The sequence below is a fragment of the Bombina bombina genome, chromosome 12 (assembly GCF_027579735.1).
Source record: "Bombina bombina isolate aBomBom1 chromosome 12, aBomBom1.pri, whole genome shotgun sequence".
NCBI lineage: Eukaryota > Metazoa > Chordata > Amphibia > Anura > Bombinatoridae > Bombina > Bombina bombina.
The window spans coordinates 13,428,103-13,454,097 of record NC_069510.1 but is presented as its reverse complement, the minus strand read 5'-3'; the positions used below and the strand labels follow the sequence as shown (position 1 = coordinate 13,454,097).

General features: G+C 44.4%; 1 protein-coding gene and 1 long non-coding RNA gene across 2 annotated transcripts in view; one reads left to right on the top strand and one right to left on the bottom strand.

Moving 5' to 3' along the window:
- LOC128642758 (uncharacterized) overlaps positions 1–25,995 on the bottom strand; it is a 341,511-nt gene that overhangs the window by 64,203 nt on the left and 251,313 nt on the right. The gene's annotated exons all lie outside the window — the stretch shown is intronic.
- CCDC180 (coiled-coil domain containing 180) overlaps positions 1–25,995 on the top strand; it is a 289,632-nt gene that overhangs the window by 99,388 nt on the left and 164,249 nt on the right. The window contains exons 23-26 of the mRNA XM_053695554.1: positions 10,264–10,408; positions 15,923–16,039; positions 23,366–23,464; positions 23,686–23,772. Coding sequence (XP_053551529.1) covers positions 10,264–10,408; positions 15,923–16,039; positions 23,366–23,464; positions 23,686–23,772 — 448 coding nt within the window. The remainder of the gene's footprint in view (positions 1–10,263; positions 10,409–15,922; positions 16,040–23,365; positions 23,465–23,685; positions 23,773–25,995) is intronic.

Genomic DNA, 25,995 nt, shown 5'->3' with positions numbered 1-25,995 from the left:
TTGAAATGTGTGCAGGACCTTTCCCTTTTGGGAGTGATAGTGCCTTTACCAAGTCAGGAACAGGGTCTCAGGTTTTACTCACACCTGTTTGTGGTTCCCAAAAAAGAGGGAACTTTCAGGTCCATTTTAGATCTAAAGTTTCTAAACAAGTTCCTCAGAGTGCCGTCCTTCAAGATGGAGACTATCCACTCCATCCTGCCCCTAATTCAAGAGGGTCAATTCATGACTACCATAGATCTGAAGGATGCGTACCTGCACGTTCCCATTCACAGGGATCATCACAAATATCTGAGGTTTGCTTATCTAGACCAACACTTCCAATTTGTAACGCTTCCATTCGGCCTTGCCACAGCTCCCAGGATTTTCTGAAAGGTCCCGGGCGCTTTATTGGCAGTAGTTCGGTCTCGAGGAATTGCAGTGGCGCCTTATCTGGATGACATTCTGGTTCAGGCACCATCCTTTCAACTAGCAGAATTTCATACAAAAACATTGTTGGCGTTCCTTCGTTCCCACGGTTGGAAAATCAATCTGGGAAGAGTTCTCTGGTTCCGTCTACAAGAGTGACCTTTTTAGGAACCATTATAGATTCTCTAGCTATGAGGATTTTTCTGACGGAGGTCAGAAGAGTCAAGATTCTGTACGCTTGCCTGTCTCTACAGTCAGCGGCACGATTGTCAGTGACTCTATGCATGGAGGTATACAGGTTGATGGTAGCTTCCATAGACATAGTTCCGTTTGCTCAGTTCCATTTTAGACCCCTGCAGCTATGCATGCTCGCTCAGTGGAACAGGGATTATACAGATCTATCTCAGAGAATAGTTCTGGATCAGTCAACCAAGGACTCCCTATTGTGGTGGCTGTCTCAAGAACATCTGTCCCAGGGGACGTGTTTTCAGAGACCCTCCTGGGTAGTTGTGACCACAGATGCCAGTCTGTTAGGTTAGGGGGCAGTCTGGGACTCATTGAAGGTGCAGGGACTTTGTTTATGGGGAGAGCAGATTCCCTTCTGAGACCATTCTGGAGTTGAGAGCGATCTTCAACGCCTTGATGGCTTGTCCTCAGCTGGCTCTAGCCCGGTTTATCAGATTCCAGACGGACAACATAACCTCAGTGGCCTACATCAACCACCAAGGGGGAACTCAGAGTTCCTTAGCCATGAAGGAGGTGGCATGGATCATCCAGTGGGCGGAGGTTCACAACTGCTCTCTATATGCCATTCACATTCCAGGAGTGGACAATTGGGAGGCGGATTTTCTGAGCAGACAGACTTTCCATCCCAGGGTGTGGGAACTTCATCCGGAAGTGTTCTCCAGGTTAACAACCAAATGGGGGTTACCAGAATTGGATCTGATGGCGTCTTGTCAGAACAACAAGTTCCCAAAGTACGGTTTGAGGTCAAGAGACCCTCAAGCCTTTCTGATAGATGCTCTGGCAGTTCCTTGGAACTTCAGGTTGGCATATCTCTTTCCTCCATTTGCTCTCCTTCCGCAAGTCATCACTCAGATCAAGCAGGGGAGAGGATCAGTTATTCTTATAGCTTCTGCGTTGCCTCGCAGGATCTGGTATGCAGATCTAGTAGAGATGTCGTCCCTACCTCCGTGGAGACTACCTCTCAGGAAGGACCTTCTGCTTCAGGTGCCCTTCCTTCATCCGAATCTCGTTTCTCTGAAGCTGACTGCTTGGAGATTGAATGCTTGATCTTAGAAAAGCATGGATTTTCAGAATCGGTTATCAAGACCATGGTTCAGGCTTGTAAGCCTGTCACTAGAAAGATTTACCATAAGATATGGCGTAAATATCTTTATTGGTGTGAGTCTAAGGGATATTCTTGGAGTAAAGTCAGGATCCCAAGGATTTTATCTTTTCTCCAGGAAGGCTTTGAGAATGGATTATCTGTCAGTACCCTCAAGGGTCAGATTTCTGCTCTTTCCATTCTGTTACACAAGTGTCTGGCAGACGTGCAGGATGTACAATCCTTCTGTCAGGCCCTGGTCAGAATCAGGCCGGTGTTTAAGTAAGCTGCTCCTCCTTGGAGCCTTAACCTTGTTCTTAAAGTTTTACAGCAGGCTCCGTTTGAGCCTAAGCATTCCATAGATATTAAGTTATTATCTTGGAAGGTTTTGTTTCTTACTGCTATTTCTTCTGCTTTTTCTAAATTCTATAAATTCAATACTTTTGCCTTGGCCGAGGCATCTTTTGGGAGGAAGATTCTTCAAGCAGTGGTGCCTTCTGTTTAGGTTACCTTTCTTGTCCCTCCCTTATAATCTGTGTCCTCTAGCTTGGGTATTGATTCCCAACAGTAATTGATGATCCGTGGACTCACCGTGTCATAAGAAAGAAAACAAAATGTATGCTTACCTGATAAATGTATTTATTTCTTGACTCAGTTTTTTCAGACAGTTTTGTTTATATAAACCTCAGGCACCTCTGCACCTTGTGTTACTTCCTTTCTCTCCTTTTCCTTCTTTCAAATGACTGGGGGTTTGTGGGAAGGGAATTGATATTTAACAGCTTTGCTGTGGTGCTCTTTGCCTCCTCCTGCTGGCCAGGAGTGATATTCCCAACAGTAATTGATGATCCCGTGGACTCACCGTGTCAAGAAAGAAAGAAATTTATCAGGTAAGCATACATTTTGCTTTTCTCTCTTTTCTCTCTTCTCTCTCTCTCTCTCTCTCTCATTCCCATAGACCGCAATGTAAAGACACGTGTCAGTGATGTGTTTTTTTGTTCTAACACCCCACAACTGCTCAGTTTAAACCCTCATAACTGCTTCTTGCAGTTATCTTATTTTTTTATTTTTTAAATAAAAATGCAAAAAATTTTTTATTTTAAACAACTACACTTAAATTTGGGGGCAATTTGGGGATGTTTTGAAAATTAAGCAGAGATCTGATCACTCGTTAATATTCGGAGCGCTAATTGCTACTGCGAGCTTGTGGTTTCATTTACCAGCCACTTGTAATGGTAATGTACTTGTACTTGTAATGTAATGGTAGCTGGTTATATATCGTGCTCCCGTAAACGTGCAAATTTGCCAGTTTACTTGCGTGCCATAACTTGTAATCTAGCCCAATATGTCCAGTACACCTTAATTACTGCATGAGGGCTAAACTTGTACTCACAAATAGCGTTACTACACACACACACACATACATGCAAACTCCATACACATTACACACACTGCACACACATATACATGCATGCAAATACACTCTTTACACAAAGGCACTCCATACACATTACACACACATACATGCATACATAAAAACTAATTTCTTACACACTACACATATACATGCAAACACACTCCATACACATTACACACACACACACATGCAAATACACTCTTTACACACATGCACATACATACATAGATACAAACACACTCCCATACACACTACACACACTCCATACACACTACACACACATACATATACATGCAAACACACTCCATACACATTACACACACTGCACATACATACATCCAAATACACTCTTTACACACATACATACATACATAGATGCAAATACACTCCATACACATTGCACACACATACATGCAAACACACTCCATACACATTACACAATACACACACATATATATGCACACAGACTACATGCACACTACACACACACACACATACATACATGCACACTCCATACACATTACACACACTGCACACACATACATACATGCAAATACACTCTTTACACAAAGGCACTACATACACATTACACACACACACACATACATACATACAAAAGAAAATGTATGCATTACCCGATAAATGTATTTCTTTTTGACACGATGAGTCCACGGATCATCTTAATTACTAATGGGATATTCACCTCCTGGTCAGCAGGAGGAGGCAAAGAGCACCACAGCAGAGCTGTTAAATAGCTTCTCCCCTCCCTCCCACTCCAGTCATTCGACCAAAGTTAGGAAGAGAAAGGAAAAGCCAAGGTGCAGAGGTGTCTGAAGTTTACAATAACCCACAACCTGTCTAAAAGAACAGGGCGGGCCGTGGACTCATCGTGTCAAAAAATAAATAAATTTATCAGGTAAGCATAAATTTTCTTTTCTTTTTAAGACATGATGAGTCCACAGATCATCTCAATTACTAATGGGATTCAATACCCAAGCTAGAGTACACAGATGATACGGGAGGGACAAGACAAGGAACCTAAACGGAAGGCACCACTGCTTGAAGAACCTTTCTCCCAAAAGCGGCCTCAGCCGAGGCAAAAGTGTAGAACTTTGAAAAAGTGTGAAGAGAGACCAAGTTGCAGCCTTGCAAATCTGTTCCACAGAAGTTTTATTTTTGAACGTCCATGAGGAAGCAACAGCCCTCGTGGAATGAGCCGTTCGGGAGGCTGCTGTCCAGCAGTCTCATATGCAAAACGTATGATACTCTTCAGCCAAAAGGAAAGAGAAGTAGCCGTAGCTTTCTGTGTCTTTGGTTCTCCTGAGAAAACCACAAACAAAGAAGAAGACTGACGAAAGTCCTTAGTCGCTGCAGGTAAAACTTTAAAGCACGGACCACGTCCAAATTGTTCAGAAGTCTTTCCTTCTGAGAAGAAGGATTAGGACACGAGGAAGGAACAATAATCTCCTGTTTAATGTTCTGATCAGAAACAACCTTAGGAAGAAATCCTAATTTAGTACGTAAAACTACCTTATCTGAATGGAAAATAAGATAAGGAGACTCATACTGTAATGCCGAGAGCTCTGATACTCTCCGAGCAGAAGAAACAAGAAATAAAACTTTCCAAGATAACAACTTAATATCTAAGGAATGCATAGGCTCAAACGGAACCCCTTGAAGAACTTTGAGAACTATATTAAGACTCCATGGAGGAGTAACTGGTTTGAACACAGGCCTGATCCTGACCAAGGACTGACAGAATGATTGTACACCTGGAACATCCACCAGACGTTTGTGTAACAAAATAGATAAGGCCCTTTAGTGAACTCGTCGATAAACCTTTCTCCAAACCCTCTTGGAGAAAGGACAACATTCTAGGAATCCTAACTCTACTCCATGAATAGCCCTTGGATTCACACCAATAGAGATATTTATGCCAAATCTTATGGTAAATCTTATGGTAAATCCTTCTAGTAACAGGCTTACGAGCCTGAATCATGGTCTCTATGACAGAGTCAGAAAATCCCCGCTTGGATAAAATTAAGCGTTCAATCTCCAAGCAGTCAGCTTCAGAGAAACTAGATTTGGGTGAAGAAAGGGCCCCTGAATCAGAAGGTTCTTCCTCAACGGAAATCTCCAAGGTGGTAGAGATGTCCTCTCCACCTGATCTGTATACCAAATCCTGCGAGGCCAGGCCGGTGCTATGCGGATCACAGAGGCCCTTTCCTGTTTGATTTGAGCAATTACTTGAGGAAGAAGAGCAAACGGAGGGAACAAGTATACTAGATTGAAGGTCCAAGGCGCCGTCAGAGCATCTATCAGTTCCGTCTGGGGGATCTCGACCCGTATCTCGGGAGCTTGGCATTCTGTTGCGATGACATGAGATCTAATTCCGGCTGACCCCACTTGAGAATCAGGCTGGAGAACACTTCCGGATAGAGTTCCCACTCCCCCGGATGAAAGGTCTCCCCCGGATGAAAGGTCTGCCTGCTCAGGAAATCCAGCCTCCCAGTTGTCCACCCCTGGGATGTGGATCGCCGACAGGCAGCAAGAATGGGCCTCCGCCCACTGAAGCCAGGCCAGAAGAGCATTGTAGATCGCTCTCAGTTCCAGAATGTTTATGGGTAGAACAGACTCCGACCGAGTCCATGTTCCATGAGCCTTTAGAGAGCCCCAGACTGCTCCCCACTCTAGAAGGCATCTGTTGTCACAATCACCCAAGATGGTGTGCGAAAGCAGGTTCCCTGGGAGAGATGATCCAGAGACAACCACCAATGTAGAGAATCCCTTGTCTCCTGCTCCAGAAGTAATCGAGGAGACAAGTCCGCATAATCTCCGTTCCATTGCCTCAGCATGTTCAACTGTAGAGTTCTGAGATGGAAGCGAGCAAACGGAATGATGTCCATTTTCACCACCATCAGCCCGATTAACTCCATGCACTGAGCCACTGAAGGACTATACAAGTATCGATAATCTTTAATTTCCTGACTTCTGTAAGAAAAATCTTCATAGACAGGGAGTCTATTATGGTTCCTAAGAAAGTTACCCTTGTATTTGGAACTAAGGAACTCTTTTCTAAATTTACCTTCCACCCGTGAGATTGTAGGAAGGACAACACCAAGTCCGTGTGGGATTTTGCTAGCTGAAAGGATGGTGCCTGGACTAGAATGTCGTCCAGATAAGGCGCCAATGCAATGCCGTGTGATCGAAGAACCGCCAACAGAGATCCAAGAACTTTTGTGAAGATTCTGGGAGCTGTGGCCAGACCGAAAGGAAGAGCCACAAACTTGAAGTGTTTGTCCAGAAAGGCAAACCTTAAGAACTTGTGATGATCCCTTTGAATGGGAACATGTAGATACGCATCCTTTAAATCCACTGTTGTCATAAATTGACCCTCTTGGATCAATGGAAGAATGGAACAAATTGTTTCCATCTTGAAGGACGGTACCCTGAGAAATTTGTTTAGAATCTTGTGGTCTAAAATTGGCCTGAAGGTTCCCTCTTTTTTGGGAACCACGAACAGATTGGAATAAAACCCCAGACCCTGTTCCTGAACTGCAATGCAATTACTTGAGGAAGAAGAGCAAACGGAGGGAACAGGTATACTAGATTGAAGGTCCAAGGCGTCGTCAGAGCATCTATCAGTTCCGTCTGGGGGATCTCGACCCGTATCTCGGGAGCTTGGCATTCTGTTGCGATGCCATGAGATCTAATTCCGGCTGACCCCACTTGAGAATCAGGCTGGAGAACACTTCTGGATAGAGTTCCCACTCCCCCGGATGAAAGGTCTCCCCCGGATGAAAGGTCTGCCTGCTCAGGAAATCCAGCCTCCCAGTTGTCCACCCCTGGGATGTGGATTGCCGACAGGCAGCAAGAATGGGCCTCCGCCCACTGAAGCCAGGCCAGAAGAGCATTGTAGATCGCTCTCAGTTCCAGAATGTTTATGGGTAGAACAGACTCCGACCGAGTCCATGTTCCATGAGCCTTTAGAGAGCCCCAGACTGCTCCCCACCCTAGAAGGCATCTGTTGTCACAATCACCCAAGATGGTGTGCGAAAGCAGGTTCCCTGGGAGAGATGATCCAGAGACAACCACCAATGTAGAGAATCCCTTGTCTCCTGCTCCAGAAGTAATCGAGGAGACAAGTCCGCATAATCTCCGTTCCATTGCCTCAGCATGTTCAACTGTAGAGTTCTGAGATGGAAGCGAGCAAACGGAATGATGTCCATTTTCACCACCATCAGCCCGATTAACTCCATGCACTGAGCCACTGAAGGACTATACTAGTATCGATAATCTTTAATTTCCTGACTTCTGTAAGAAAAATCTTCATAGACAGGGAGTCTATTATGGTTCCTAAGAAAGTTACCCTTGTATTTGTAACTAAGGAACTCTTTTCTAAATTTACCTTCCACCCGTGAGATCGTAGGAAGGACAACACCAAGTCCGTGTGGGATTTTGCTAGCTGAAAGGATGGCGCCTGGACTAGAATGTCGTCCAGATAAGGCACCACTGCAATGCCGTGTGATCGAAGAACCGCCAACAGAGATCCAAGAACTTTTGTGAAGATTCTGGGAGCTGTGGCCAGACCGAAAGGAAGAGCCACAAACTTGAAGTGTTTGTCCAGAAAGGCAAACCTTAAGAACTTGTGATGATCCCTGTGAATGGGAACATGTAGATACGCATCCTTTAAATCCACTGTTGTCATAAATTGACCCTCTTGGATCAATGGAAGAATGGAACAAATTGTTTCCATCTTGAAGGACGGTACCCTGAGAAATTTGTTTAGACTCTTGTGGTCTAAAATTGGCCTGAAGGTTCCCTCTTTTTTGGGAACTACGAACAGATTGGAATAAAACCCCAGACCCTGTTCCTGAACTGCAATGGGAACAATCACTCCCTGGGCAGAGAGGTCTCCTACGAAGTGTAAGAATGCCTCTCTCATTTGTCTGGTCTGCAGATAATCTTGAAAGTAGAAATCTGCCTCTGGGAGGAAAAACTTTGAACTCCAGTTTGTATCCCTGAGACACTATTTCTATTGCCGAGGGATCCTGAACATCCCGAACCTAAGCTTGAACGAAGAAGGAAAGTCTGCCCCCTACCAGATCCAAGCTATGTCTTTTAACGAAACCCCAGAAGGGACTATTGCTGAAGCGCAGGGCACTGCTTGTGAGGGCGGTAAAATTTGGGATGCTTGGGGAGAAAGGGATTGGTGGTTCCACGTTGGCGTCAAAACATAAGGAGTAGGTGACATCTTGCAAGTCCCATTGGTCCATGCTTGTTCACAATTTGCCAAACAGTAAATACATTTTTTTAAATGTATTTGCCAATATTAATTATAAAAAAACGTTACTGTCTCTTTAAATTCAAAACGGTTTCTTTTTTACTGCAAACCATTCAGCTTCAAACAATGATTAATAAAAAATTACCCTCTGCACCTCAGCACTCACTCTGCAGAAGTGCTCCTACCTGACTGAAGATCAGCTAAATTTCCCCTCTCTTCAGCTCCAGACGATCCATTTTAGTAGTGCCTTGTTTGAATCACCAAATAATGATACGCTGCTGAAAAAAGGAAATACTGTGTCTGTACTAGCAACGCATGATTACTTTCACCATGCGACTCTAGAACAGACCGGACAAATCCTTCCTGATATCGCTCTATTCCCTCAGCCTCTCAGAACTGAAGCTCATTTAAAGTGGCGTGCAAAACAGGAAGGACCGTCCATCGTGGGCGTAAACCTATGCCGATAGAGAATAGTGAACCCACCAGAGCCATAACGTAACCTGTTTGTTTTCCAGCTTTACTCCAGCCCCAGTGCCTGCCAAGTAACGCTGCCCAAATACTTTCCTTTCAGGAAAGATTGTAATGTCCCAGCATAAAGAGCTACCTTCCCTTCAGAGCCCTTTATGTTCAGTGTGTGCTTACTGTTATTTTGAGTCTCCTTGTGCCCCAGAAATTTAAAGTAGCACTTACCTTGACTTCTGCCTGGCAGCAAGGCAGCTCTCAGGCTTGAGAGGTCCTCTCCCTCACATTGACCTGAGGAGTAAATGATTACCTCCGACTGAAGGATATAGGGCAGCAAGAAAACATGGGAGGCGCAGTGAGAATTATGTCCCACAAGTTCCCGTTGCTCTAAAGCCACCAAGGCTCTACTGAAGAGACTGATATGGACTACGGCTACACCCTAGAACAAAGCAGTACAATCTTGCACTACTTTAAAAAAATAATAAACTCTTGATTGAAGAATCTATTCTAACACCTCACTTTACTTCTTCCTATCACTAACGTAGGCAAAGAGAATGACTGGAGTGGGAGGGAAGGGAGGAGCTATTTAACAGCTCTGCTGTGGTGTTCTTTGCCTCCTCCTGCTGACCAGGAGGTGAATATCCCATTAGTAATTAAGATGAACCATGGACTCATTGTGTCTTAAAAATGAAAACAAATTCCTTACACACTACACATACACATTACACACATATATACATGCAAACACACTCCATACACATTACACACACTGCAAACACATATATATGCACACACACTACATGCACACTACACACACATACATGCAAACACACTCCATACACGCTACACACACACATACATCACATGTTGTTAGAGAAGTTACCTCCCTTTACTTAAAGGGACATGAAGCCCAAAATTCTTTGTGATTCAGGCCCTTACGATCTAAAGTACCAAATTTGCTTTGTTCTTATGGTAAGAGATATCTCGGTAGGTAGTGTGCACATGTCTGCAGCACTGCATGTCAGCAAAGACTGCTGCCATCTAGTACTGTTGTTAAACTGCTGCGATATAGTACTCAATACATGTGCATACTCCTCAGCCTACCTACCTGATTTTCAACAACAAAAACAAAGGGAATTAAGAAAATTTGATTGGAAATTTTTTTTTGCTTGTAATCATGAAAGAAAAACATTGGGTTACCTTTTAGTGACGTCTTGCAATGTTAGATATATTATAGCATTTGACATTATTGTTTTATTGAGCTAGAATACATTTATGTAACGTGATTATTTCTCCCTGTATTTGTACATCCGGATTACAAACTACGCTTGTGCGTGTCCTTTTAAGGGTGACTTGTGTTTTCTTGCGCAGGTTGTTTTCAGAGGGCGGTAACTTCTCTCCTGATGAAGTTGAGGTGTATCGCAAACAACTGCACCAGGCATCCGCTGACATTGCATCCTTTGAGGGGTCCATCATGGTGGATCTTGAGGGTGTGGAATCGCTTTGTTTAGAGCAGGTTAGTAAAAGAGACTCCTGGCTAATCTTCATGACTCTTCTTAAGGGATTAGGGTTAAGTTTGCATCTTCACAAACAACGCATTTCTCTTATTAAAGGCAGTGTTGTATTAGTAAATTGCTAGGGGCTGTTTGGTGCATCGAGGTGATATTGCCAGTTAAAGGGGCACTGCATTGTAAAATGTGTTTCCCTTAACGTTTCACCAATGATTCTAGCTGTAGGTTATTAAAGAGGTTCCTCCTTTATAATAAATGTCATATGAGAAATACCTGTTTTTTCTCATGGAAACAACCACCCACTTTTCTAAAGAATATGGCATTCAAACGGATTAAAACTCCAGGAAGAGTAGACTTACACAAAGACCAGTACTTAGGTAATGACATTTTTTTTTTATCACGGGTCATGGTTTCAGATAGCAAAACCAGCCATTTTAATTTCAAGAATAAACCTAAAGGAACAATTTCCTAAATATTTCATACTGATATATGCTGCTGTTATAACACATCAACGGGGACTCATTAAGGGCTAGATTACGAGTGCAGTACTATTTATTGCTTCCGCTTGCAAGCTAACTCCACTAGAAGTAAGCGTTTTGCACGCATCAAGTAGCTATCCCACAGGTGTGGTGTCACCCACTTAACATGTCAGCACACTATCCCACAGGTGTGGTGTCACCCATTTAACATGTCAGCACACTATCCCACAGGTGTGGTGTCACCCACTTAACATGTCAGCACACTATCCCACAGGTGTGGTGTCACCCATTTAACATGTCAGCACACTATCCCACAGGTGTGGTGTCACCCACTTAACATGTCAGCACACTATCCCACAGGTGTGGTGTCACCCATTTAACATGTCAGCACACTATCCCACAGGTGTGGTGTCACCCACTTAACATGTCAGCACACTATCCCACAGGTGTGGTGTCACCCATTTAACATGTCAGCACACTATCCCACAGGTGTGGTGTCACCCACTTAACATGTCAGCACACTATCCCACAGGTGTGGTGTCACCCACTTAACATGTCAGCACACTATCCCACAGGTGTGGTGTCATCCACTTAACATGTCAGCACACTATCCCACAGGTGTGGTGTCACCCACTTAACATGTCAGCACACTATCCCACAGGTGTGGTGTCACCCATTTAACATGTCAGCACACTATCCCACAGGTGTGGTGTCACCCACTTAACATGTCAGCACACTATCCCACAGGTGTGGTGTCACCCACTTAACATGTCAGCACACTATCCCACAGGTGTGGTGTCACCCACTTAACATGTCAGCACACTATCCCACAGGTGTGGTGTCACCCATTTAACATGTCAGCACACTATCCCACAGGTGTGGTGTCACCCATTTAACATGTCAGAACACTATCCCACAGGTGTGGTGTCACCCACTTAACATGTCAGCACACTACATACTACTACATACTTAGATAATGACATTTTTTTTTGTATCACGGGTCATGGTTTCAGATAGCAAAACCAGCCATTTTAATTTCAAGAATAAACCTAAAGGAACAATTTCCTAAATATTTCATACTGATATATGCTGCTGTTATAACACATCAACGGGGACTCATTAAGGGCTAGATTACGAGTGCAGTACTATTTATTGCTTCCGCTTGCAAGCTAACTCCACTAGAAGTAAGCGTTTTGCACGCATCAAGTAGCTATCCCACAGGTGTGGTGTCACCCACTTAACATGTCAGCACACTATCCCACAGGTGTGGTGTCACCCACTTAACATGTCAGCACACTATCCCACAGGTGTGGTGTCACCCACTTAACATGTCAGCACACTATCCCACAGGTGTGGTGTCACCCATTTAACATGTCAGCACACTATCCCACAGGTGTGGTGTCACCCACTTAACATGTCAGCACACTATCCCACAGGTGTGGTGTCACCCACTTAACATGTCAGCACACTATCCCACAGGTGTGGTGTCACCCACTTAACATGTCAGCACACTATCCCACAGGTGTGGTGTCATCCACTTAACATGTCAGCACACTATCCCACAGGTGTGGTGTCACCCACTTAACATGTCAGCACACTATCCCACAGGTGTGGTGTCACCCACTTAACATGTCAGCACACTATCCCACAGGTGTGGTGTCACCCATTTAACATGTCAGCACACTATCCCACAGGTGTGGTGTTACCCACTTAACATGTCAGCAAGTTATCCCACAGGTGTGGTGTCACCCACTTAACATGTCAGCAAGTTATCCCACAGGTGTGGTGTCACCCACTTAACATGTCAGCACACTATCCCACAGGTGTGGTGTCACCCATTTAACATGTCAGCACACTATCCCACAGGTCTGGTGTTACCCACTTAACATGTCAGCAAGTTATCCCACAGGTGTGGTGTCACCCACTTAACATGTCAGCAAGTTATCCCACAGGTGTGGTGTCACCCACTTAACATGTCAGCAAGTTATCCCACAGGTGTAGCGTCACCCACTTAACATGTCAGCAAGGTATCCCACAGGTGTGGTGTCACCCACTTAACATGTCAGCACACTATCCCACAGGTGTGGTGTCACCCACTTAACATGTCAGCAAGTTATCCCACAGGTGTGGTGTCACCCACTTAACATGTCAGCAAGTTATCCCACAGATGTGGTGTCACCCACTTAACATGTCAGCACACTATCCCACAGGTGTGGTGTCACCCACTTAACATGTCAGCACACTATCCCACAGGTGTGGTGTCACCCATTTAACATGTCAGCACACTATCCCACAGGTGTGGTGTTACCCACTTAACATGTCAGCAAGTTATCCCACAGGTGTGGTGTCACCCACTTAACATGTCAGCAAGTTATCCCACAGGTGTGGTGTCACCCACTTAACATGTCAGCACACTATCCCACAGGTGTGGTGTCACCCATTTAACATGTCAGCACACTATCCCACAGGTCATGGTGGATCTTGAGGGTGTGGAATCGCTTTGTTTAGAGCAGGTTAGTAAAAGACTCCTGGCTAATCTTCATGACTCTTCTTAAGGGATTAGGGTTAAGTTTGCATCTTCACAAACAACGCATTTCTCTTATTAAAGGCAGTGTTGTATTAGTAAATTGCTAGGGGCTGTTTGGTGCATCGAGGTGATATTGCCAGTTAAAGGGGCACTGCATTGTAAAATGTGTTTCCCTTAACATTTCACCAATGATTCTAGCTGTAGGTTATTAAAGAGGTTCCTCCTTTATAATAAATGTCATATGAGAAATACCTGTTTTTTCTCATGGAAACAACCACCCACTTTTCTAAAGAATATGGCATTCAAACGGATTAAAACTCCAGGAAGAGTAGACTTACACAAAGACCAGTACTTAGATAATGACATTTTTTTTTGTATCACGGGTCATGGTTTCAGATAGCAAAACCAGCCATTTTAATTTCAAGAATAAACCTAAAGGAACAATTTCCTAAATATTTCATACTGATATATGCTGCTGTTATAACACATCAACGGGGACTCATTAAGGGCTAGATTACGAGTGCAGTACTATTTATTGCTTCCGCTTGCAAGCTAACTCCACTAGAAGTAAGCGTTTTGCACGCATCAAGTAGCTATCCCACAGGTGTGGTGTCACCCACTTAACATGTCAGCACACTATCCCACAGGTGTGGTGTCACCCACTTAACATGTCAGCACACTATCCCACAGGTGTGGTGTCACCCACTTAACATGTCAGCACACTATCCCACAGGTGTGGTGTCACCCACTTAACATGTCAGCACACTATCCCACAGGTGTGGTGTCACCCACTTAACATGTCAGCACACTATCCCACAGGTGTGGTGTCACCCACTTAACATGTCAGCACACTATCCCACAGGTGTGGTGTCACCCACTTAACATGTCAGCACACTATCCCACAGGTGTGGTGTCACCCATTTAACATGTCAGCACACTATCCCACAGGTGTGGTGTCACCCACTTAACATGTCAGCACACTATCCCACAGGTGTGGTGTCACCCACTTAACATGTCAGCACACTATCCCACAGGTGTGGTGTCATCCACTTAACATGTCAGCACACTATCCCACAGGTGTGGTGTCACCCACTTAACATGTCAGCACACTATCCCACAGGTGTGGTGTCACCCACTTAACATGTCAGCACACTATCCCACAGGTGTGGTGTCATCCACTTAACATGTCAGCACACTATCCCACAGGTGTGGTGTCACCCACTTAACATGTCAGCACACTATCCCACAGGTGTGGTGTCACCCACTTAACATGTCAGCACACTATCCCACAGGTGTGGTGTCACCCATTTAACATGTCAGCACACTATCCCACAGGTGTGGTGTTACCCACTTAACATGTCAGCAAGTTATCCCACAGGTGTGGTGTCACCCACTTAACATGTCAGCAAGTTATCCCACAGGTGTGGTGTCACCCACTTAACATGTCAGCACACTATCCCACAGGTGTGGTGTCACCCATTTAACATGTCAGCACACTATCCCACAGGTCTGGTGTTACCCACTTAACATGTCAGCAAGTTATCCCACAGGTGTGGTGTCACCCACTTAACATGTCAGCAAGTTATCCCACAGGTGTGGTGTCACCCACTTAACATGTCAGCAAGTTATCCCACAGGTGTAGCGTCACCCACTTAACATGTCAGCAAGGTATCCCACAGGTGTGGTGTCACCCACTTAACATGTCAGCACACTATCCCACAGGTGTGGTGTCACCCACTTAACATGTCAGCAAGTTATCCCACAGGTGTGGTGTCACCCACTTAACATGTCAGCAAGTTATCCCACAGATGTGGTGTCACCCACTTAACATGTCAGCACACTATCCCACAGGTGTGGTGTCACCCACTTAACATGTCAGCAAGTTATCCCACAGGTGTGGTGTCACCCACTTAACATGTCAGCAAGTTATCCCACAGGTGTAGCGTCACCCACTTAACATGTCAGCACACTATCCCACAGGTGTGGTGTCACCCACTTAACATGTCAGCAAGTTATCCCACAGGTGTGGTGTCACCCACTTAACATGTCAGCAAGTTATCCCACAGGTGTAGCGTCACCCACTTAACATGTCAGCAAGGTATCCCACAGGTGTAGCGTCACCCAATAGAAGATTTGAAGCTTCACCAACCAGCATCTATAAAGAGTTTAAATATGGTAACAGCTTTAACAAATGCTCCAGGCACAGGAGGGAAAAAATAACTGTTCTGTTGTACTTGTGCCTAGCAGGTTAATGTCCCAAAACGAACTAAAAAGATCTTATTTTAACCACCTGGGAATTTTTTTAAGTGCAGCGTTTTTGTGTAACTATTATATACGCACCAGCTAAATAAATAATTGATTTCTTTATTAAAAAAAAACGTTAGTGGGACAACGCAAGTAGTATATCCTGTCTCTTTATCTTAGAAAATTGGTTTTGGTAATGGCGTTGTGTAGATTTACCAGGTTACGTTACTATACTATGCACTTGTGTTAATAGCACGTTCTTTACACAGGCAACGGAGATTGTAAAGAAATGCGAAGAGAAATTCATCGTCTTAACTGCAGACAAGATTTTCTTAGAAAATATCCAGAAACTGCTGACAAACCTGCAAGTGAAAATCAAAACTATGGTAATTTAAAAAATAATAAAAAAAAAAGTTATATAATATGTGACGGATACCCCCAGCTACCCCGACTGGGTAGCTCTGCCAAACGGGTCCTGCCTCCTCCCTGCCGATTGCAGCTATGTAGCTGGCAAGTGACCACAGCCTGTAGCCACCCCTGATGCCCGACAGCACCAGTACTCAGGGTCCCACCCTGTGGCAGACTCCGGCTATCCAGACTAGGTAGCTCTGCCAGAGGGTCCTTCCTCTGCCTGGAACAGGCTGCTATGTAGCCCAGGAAAGTGATTTTAGCTGGAGCCCACCCAAATAACTAGACAGCCTAGCATTCAGGTTTAACAGGAACTGATTTTATTGAAAACACACACTCCTTTTATACAGTCAGCTCATCTTGATAAGACCCTGGACAATCCCACTATTTTCCCTCCATTCCCGCCCCTCTAGACAGCCCGGCACCTCCATAGGAGCCACAGTCTCACATAATCCCAATACATAGGGGTGGCGGTTTCGGGTGATCCCGGTGGAGCGGTGGCACTTCCAGGGTGTCATTTTAAAGCTCTCGGTCCCCAGATGCCACAGTCCAACAATCAGCATGATTCGTTACTGGGGACCGGAGTTACAGTCCGTTGAAGTTATGGGGTTAGGGGTGTCCAAAAACCCCAGTTCCAAAAGGAGCTCCCCTCCGGAAATTCCCCCACCCCTTGCTGGGACGACCTGGGTTAAAGTTATCGGGTGTTCTGCTGTCCTGTGGCCGACCGGGAGTTCCAGGAGCCTGGCCAGCCTGAGAGGGGTTAGGCGGGTGTCCGTTGTAAGGCAGCCGACCGGGAGTTCCAGGAGCCCGGCCAGCCTAGGAGGGTTTTCCTGGTCATACACCAACTTGTCTCTGAACACAAAAACAAGCCAACACAAAGCAAACAAACAGCTTCCAGAGATGGTGGTTGCTCTGAGGAGCCCAAAACCACTGAGAAACAACAGGGGTGAGGTTGTAGGGGGGTGGGGGGTAGCCTTAGCTGTCTGATATCCGTGACATAATGATTTATAAAAAAAAACAAAAGTACTAGGGTACATTTTACACCTCACTGTACACACTGTCACATCACCAGAGTACATCTTTACACCTCACTGTACACACTGTCACATCACCAGAGTACATCTTTACACCTCACTGTATACACTGTCACATCACCGGCGTACAGCTTTATACCTCACTGTACACACTGTCACATCACCGGCGTGCAGCTTTATACCTCACTGTACACACTGTCACATCACCGGCGTACAGCTTTATACCTCACTGTACACACTGTCACATAACCAGTGTACATCTTTACACCTCACTGTACACACTGTCACATAACCAGTGTACATCTTTACACCTCACTGTACACACTGTCATATCACCAGTGTACAACTTTACACCTCACTGTACACACTGTCACATCACCAGTGTACAGCTTTATACCTCACTGTACACACTGTCACATCACCGGCGTACAGCTTTATACCTCACTGTACACACTGTCACATAACCAGTGTACATCTTTACACCTCACTGTACACACTGTCACATAACCAGTGTACATCTTTACACCTCACTGTACACACTGTCATATCACCAGTGTACAACTTTACACCTCACTGTACACACTGTCACATCACCAGTGTACAGCTTTACACCTCACTGTACACACTGTCACATCACCAGTGTACATCTTTACACCTCACTGTACACACTGTCACATAACCAGTGTACATCTTTACACCTCACTGTACACACTGTCATATCACCAGTGTACAACTTTACACCTCACTGTACACACTGTCACATCACCAGTGTACAGCTTTACACCTCACTGTACACACTGTCACATCACCAGAGTACATCTTTACACCTCACTGTACACACTGTCACATCACCAGAGTACATCTTTACACCTCACTGTATACACTGTCACATCACCGGCGTACAGCTTTATACCTCACTGTACACACTGTCACATCACCGGCGTACAGCTTTATACCTCACTGTACACACTGTCACATCACCGGCGTACAGCTTTATACCTCACTGTACACACTGTCACATAACCAGTGTACATCTTTACACCTCACTGTACACACTGTCACATAACCAGTGTACATCTTTACACCTCACTGTACACACTGTCATATCACCAGTGTACAACTTTACACCTCACTGTACACACTGTCACATCACCAGTGTACAGCTTTACACCTCACTGTACACACTGTCACATCACCAGTGTACATCTTTACACCTCACTGTACACACTGTCACATCACCGGCGTACAGCTTTATACCTCACTGTACACACTGTCACATCACCGGCGTACAGCTTTATACCTCACTGTACACACTGTCACATAACCAGTGTACATCTTTACACCTCACTGTACACACTGTCACATCACCAGTGTTCAACTTTACACCTCACTGTACACACTGTCACATCACCAGTGTACAGCTTTACACCTCACTGTACACACTGTCACATCACCAGTGTACATCTTTACACCTCACTGTACACAATGTCACATCACCAGTGTACATCTTTACACCTCACTGTACACACTGTCACATCACCAGTGTACAACTTTACACCTCACTGTACACCCTGTCACATCACCGGCGTACAGCTTTACACCTCACTGTACACACTGTCACATCACCGGCGTACAGCTTTACAACTCACTGTACACACTGTCACATCACCAGCGTACAGCTTTACACCTCACTGTACACACTGTCACATCACCAGCGTACAACTTTACACCTCACTGTACACACTGTCACATCACCAGTGTACATCTTTACACCTCACTGTACACACTGTCACATCACTAGTGTACATCTTTACACCTCACTGTACACCCTGTCACATCACCAGTGTACATCTTTACACCTCACTGTACTCACTGTCACATCACCAGTGTACAGCTTTACACCTCACTGTACACACTGTCACATCACCAGCGTACAGCTTTACACCTCACTGTACACACTGTCACATCACCAGTGTACATCTTTATGCCTCACTGTACACACTGTCACATCACCAGTGTACATCTCTACACCTCACTGTACACACTGTCACATCACCAGTGTACATCTTTACACCTCACTGTACACACTGTCACATAACCTGCGTACATCTTTACACCTCACTGTACACACTGCAACATCACCTGCGTACATCTTTACACCTCACTGTACACACTGTCACATCACCTGCGTACATCTTTACACCTCACTGTACTCACTGTGACATCACCGGTGTACATCTTTACACCTCACTGTACACACTGTCACATCACCTGCGTACATCTTTACACCTCACTGTACACACTGTCACATCACCTGCGTACATCTTTACACCTCACTGTACACACTGTCACATCACCTGCGTACATCTTTACACCTCACTGTACTCACTGTCACATCACCGGTGTACAACCTTACACCTCACTGTACTCACTGTCACATCACCGGTGTACAACTTTACACCTCACTGTACTCACTGTCACATCACTAGTGTACAACTTTACACCTCACTGTACTCACTGTCACATCACCGGTGTACAACTTTACACCTCACTGTACTCACTGTCACATCACCGGTGTACAACTTTACACCTCACTGTACTCACTGTCACATCACTAGTGTACAACTTTACACCTCACTGTACTCACTGTCACATCACCGGTGTACAACTTTACACCTCACTGTCACATCACTAGTGTACAACTTTACACCACACTGTACACACTGTCACATCACCAGTGTACAACTTTACACCTCACTGTACACCCTGTCACATCACCGGCGTACAGCTTTACACCTCACTGTACACACTGTCACATCACCGGCGTACAGCTTTACAACTCACTGTACACACTGTCACATCACCGGCGTACAGCTTTACACCTCACTGTACACACTGTCACATCACCAGCGTACAACTTTACACCTCACTGTACACACTGTCACATCACCAGTGTACAGCTTTACACCTCACTGTACACACTGTCACATCACCAGTGTACATCTTTACACCTCACTGTACACACTGTCACATCACTAGTGTACATCTTTACACCTCACTGTACACCCTGTCACATCACCAGTGTACATCTTTACACCTCACTGTACTCACTGTCACATCACCAGTGTACAGCTTTACACCTCACTGTACACACTGTCACATCACCAGCGTACAGCTTTACACCTCACTGTACACACTGTCACATCACCAGTGTACAACTTTACACCTCACTGTACACACTGTCACATCACCAGTGTACATCTTTATGCCTCACTGTACACACTGTCACATAACCAGTGTACATCTTTACACCTCACTGTACACACTGTCATATCACCAGTGTACAACTTTACACCTCACTGTACACACTGTCACATCACCAGTGTACATCTTTACACCTCACTGTACACACTGTCACATAACCTGCGTACATCTTTACACCTCACTGTACACACTGCAACATCACCTGCGTACATCTTTACACCTCACTGTACACACTGTCACATCACCGGTGTACATCTTTACACCTCACTGTACTCACTGTGACATCACCGGTGTACATCTTTACACCTCACTGTACACACTGTCACATCACCTGCGTACATCTTTACACCTCACTGTACTCACTGTGACATCACCGGTGTACATCTTTACACCTCACTGTACACACTGTCACATCACCTGCGTACATCTTTACACCTCACTGTACACACTGTCACATCACCTGCGTACATCTTTACACCTCACTGTACACACTGTCACATCACCTGCGTACATCTTTACACCTCACTGTACTCACTGTCACATCACCGGTGTACAACCTTACACCTCACTGTACTCACTGTCACATCACCTGCGTACATCTTTACACCTCACTGTACTTACTGTCACATCACTAGTGTACAACTTTACATCTCACTGTACTCACTGTCACATCACCGGTGTACAACTTTACACCTCACTGTACTCACTGTCACATCACCGGTGTACAACTTTACACCTCACTGTACTCACTGTCACATCACTAGTGTACAACTTTACACCTCACTGTACTCACTGTCACATCACCGGTGTACAACTTTACACCTCACTGTCACATCACTAGTGTACAACTTTACACCTCACTGTACTAACTGTCACATCACTAGTGTACAACTTTACACCTCACTGTACTCACTGTCACATCACAAGCGTACAGCTTTACACTCTGTCACATCACCGGCGTACAGCTTTACACCTCACTGTACACACTGTCACATCACCAGTGTACAGCTTTACACCTCACTGTACACACTGTCACATCACCGGCGTACAGCTTTACACCTCACTGTACACACTGTCACATCACCGGCGTACAGCTTTACAACTCACTGTACACACTGTCACATCACCGGCGTACAGCTTTACACCTCACTGTACACACTGTCACATCACCAGCGTACAACTTTACACCTCACTGTACACACTGTCACATCACCAGTGTACAGCTTTACACCTCACTGTACACACTGTCACATCACCAGTGTACATCTTTACACCTCACTGTACACACTGTCACATCACTAGTGTACATCTTTACACCTCACTGTACACCCTGTCACATCACCAGTGTACATCTTTACACCTCACTGTACTCACTGTCACATCACCAGTGTACAGCTTTACACCTCACTGTACACACTGTCACATCACCAGCGTACAGCTTTACACCTCACTGTACACACTGTCACATCACCAGTGTACAACTTTACACCTCACTGTACACACTGTCACATCACCAGTGTACATCTTTATGCCTCACTGTACACACTGTCACATCACCAGTGTACATCTTTACACCTCACTGTACACACTGTCACATAACCAGTGTACATCTTTACACCTCACTGTACACACTGTCACATAACCAGTGTACATCTTTACACCTCACTGTACACACTGTCACATCACCAGTGTACATCTTTACACCTCACTGTACACACTGTCACATAACCTGCGTACATCTTTACACCTCACTGTACACACTGCAACATCACCTGCGTACATCTTTACACCTCACTGTACACACTGTCACATCACCTGCGTACATCTTTACACCTCACTGTACTCACTGTGACATCACCGGTGTACATCTTTACACCTCACTGTACACACTGTCACATCACCTGCGTACATCTTTACACCTCACTGTACACACTGTCACATCACCTGCGTACATCTTTACACCTCACTGTACACACTGTCACATCACCTGCGTACATCTTTACACCTCACTGTACTCACTGTCACATCACCGGTGTACAACCTTACACCTCACTGTACTCACTGTCACATCACCGGTGTACAACTTTACATCTCACTGTACTCACTGTCACATCACCGGTGTACAACTTTACACCTCACTGTACTCACTGTCACATCACCGGTGTACAACTTTACACCTCACTGTACTCACTGTCACATCACTAGTGTACAACTTTACACCTCACTGTACTCACTGTCACATCACCGGTGTACAACTTTACACCTCACTGTCACATCACTAGTGTACAACTTTACACCTCACTGTACTAACTGTCACATCACTAGTGTACAACTTTACACCTCACTGTACTCACTGTCACATCACAAGCGTACAGCTTTACACTCTGTCACATCACCGGCGTACAGCTTTACACCTCACTGTACACACTGTCACATCACCAGTGTACAGCTTTACACCTCACTGTACACACTGTCACATCACCGGCGTACAGCTTTACACCTCACTGTACACACTGTCACATCACTGGCGTACAGCTTTACACCTCACTGTACACACTGTCACATCACCAACATACAGCTTTACACCTCACTGTACACACTGTCACATCACCAGTGTACAGCTTTACACCTCACTGTACACACTGTCACATCACCAGCGTACAGCTTTACACCTCACTGTACACACTGTCACATCACTAGTGCGATGACTCTGTAATGCCAGGGCGTATAAATCTGTGTGCTGCTTTTAAATTAAGTGTTCATTTTGTGTTCAGAAACCTGAGTGTTGCCTCAGTTCTGTTACCCTACCTAACTTTAGACTGTGGTCAAAGGGAGATACCAGGAGCTATTGGTCTGGGATAAAGGGAAGTCCAGGACAAGGGAAGTGTTCTGACGGAGGTAACTTTTCGGGGGTACCAGGCGGTCCGTCACAGGTATCACTGCTATAGTATGAATCAGCTTGCAGCATCTCAGACATGTAAACGTTTTATTTCTGTTTGTCCCTAGGTTGTGGACAGCAATTTTCAGGCAAAGCAGATAAACACCCACCTGCAACAGATCGAGCAGAAGACAGACGCCTGTGCACGTCCCAACATGGACAAAGAGGTCATTTCTTTAAGGATGTAGCGCCTGTAGTCAGCCGACTATGTAATTGTACCCAGCTAGTGGGAATGGGTGGTTTGGGATCCTACGTGGAGGCATCAGCTATATTAGTAAACCAGCAGTGCTATTATATTATTAAATCTAATCCTTAGTTTTAATTGTGATCATTAGGGAACATATCCCTGAGATAAGATTAGTACAACCGTGTTTGTTTCTTATACCAGGTGGTAACGGCCGAGGAACTCTACGGCTTTGTCAGAGCAGTGATGGGAGAACTGAGAGAACGAGGCACATATCTATCCTGTCTGCTGGTAAGTATCACATTCAGTAACACCCGCTGGTGAAAAAACTTGTTACAACACAATAACTCCTAAAGCTTTTTATCTGCCTTTCGGCACATCTGTGGGTTGCAAGTCATTATAGTCTATGGAGGAGCATCTATCGTATAACCCTTCACCACCCTTTACTTAAAAACCTCACAGAACAGACTATGGGGCCGATTTATTAATGTACTGGCAGACATGATCCACTGTAGCGGATCATGACCGCCCCACATCAATAAATCAATATCATTGCACAAGCATTTCTAGTGAAATTCTTGTGCAGTACCGCCCCCTGCACATTCGATTAGCCGCTAGCAGGTGATGTCAATCATTCCGATAGTTTCCGATCTGGATGATTGCTGTCCTCCACCTCAGAGGTGGCAGATGAGTTAAGGAGCAGCGGTGTTAAGACCGCTGGTTCTTAACTTAAGTTTCTTTCCTAAGATATGGTGAGTCCACGGCTTGAGTAATTACTGTTGGGAATATCACTCATGGCCAGCAGGAGGAGGCAAAGAGCACCACAGTCAAACTGCCAAGTATCACTCCCTTACCACAATCCCCAGTCATTCTCTTTGGCTTTGGTGCATGGAGGAGATGAAGTTTAGGTGTCTAAAGAAAAATTTTGATTTCATCTACAAGCAAGTTTTGGGGTATAGCCGTATTCCACATCATTCCTTGCATTCGGGTAGTGGTGGCTTTAAAGCAGTTAGGAACTTGTAAAAAGGTACTTTCTGAGTTTTCCTAACAATTGCTGCCCTAGTTTAGAAAGCCAGAGTTGGCTACTCTGTTCTTTCTTTTTCAAAGGTCTCTGTGAAGAATTGTGTCTTCTCATGCCTTCTAACTGTCTACATGCCGGCAGCAGAGCAGGTAAGTGCTTTTCTTCCAGTTGGGGAGACCATGAACTTAAAGGGCCATAATACCCAAATGTTTAAACACTTGAAAGTGATGCAGTATAGCTGTAAAAAGCTGACTAGAAAATATCACATGAAAATCTCTATGTAAAAATGAAAGATATTTTACCTCAAAAGTTCCTCAGTAGCCACATCCCATTGTAAAGGATTTCTAAGCAGCATTTTAGTATGTCTGTCCTGGGACAGCTTAGGGGATGAGCCTTGTGCACTCTCATATTATTTCCCTATTCAGCTTACTATGAAATCTCATGAGAGTTAAGTCAAATCTCATGAGATCACAGTAAAAGAGTTCATGACCTCATAACTGCTGATGCTGATTGGCTGCTGTTCATTTCTTCTTTTTTTTTTTTTTTTTACCTGCAGATGGGAGTAGCTGAGTATAACTTTTTACACAGAACTTACTCTGCTGAGCTGAGGAGATTGTAAGGTAAAATATCTTCCTTTTTTACATAGAGATGCTCAGGTGATATTTTCCGGTCAGCTTTTTACAGTTATACTGCATCAGTTTCAAGTGATTTTAGCATATGAGTATTATGTCCCTAACAAATTAAAAGACAATTGCTTTTTTATTGGGACATAGATAATCATGTTGTATGGGTTTACACTGGGGCATGAAGCAGGCACTGTTGCATGTGTGAGACTAACATTTAAACTCTTATAAAAAGAAAGGGTAAAATGTTTTTATTAGGCTTTATTTTCTGACACATATTTACTTGATAAAACAATACAAGTGTAAACTGAAAGTAAGGCTGAATTTTCTATTTTAAAAATAGGAGACAAGAGGGGCGCCTCATGTGTGTATCGATATGTAAAGCCAAATTATAATATATGACACGCCAAGTGGGTACTCACAGCCAGTTGTAGCAGTATGGACTGCTATATATGAAGGTAAACCAATGCTTGTATAATAAAATTTGATTTATTAAAAGCAAATATTAAAACAGATTTAAAAACATAAACAAGCATAGGTTTTTAGTATGCAACGCGTTTCTCAGCCCCAGCATGGGCTGTTTCATCAGGCATAGTGAACCTTCCAACTGACTAGCCATTTAAACTGAAATTTGGCCAATAGTGAACAAGGACACACCCCTTATGGGTGTGTATAGAAATACACAGCATTGATTCATTGATACATAATAGCAGAATATTCAAACAGCTGTATACAAAAAATACATCAAAATAAAAATATAAAAAATACATCAGATTTAAAATACCAACTGATAGAAAAAAAAATTGGCTCCTAGTAAAATTGTAGTGTCAAAAGGAAATACACATCATACACTACCTTTAAAAACACTAC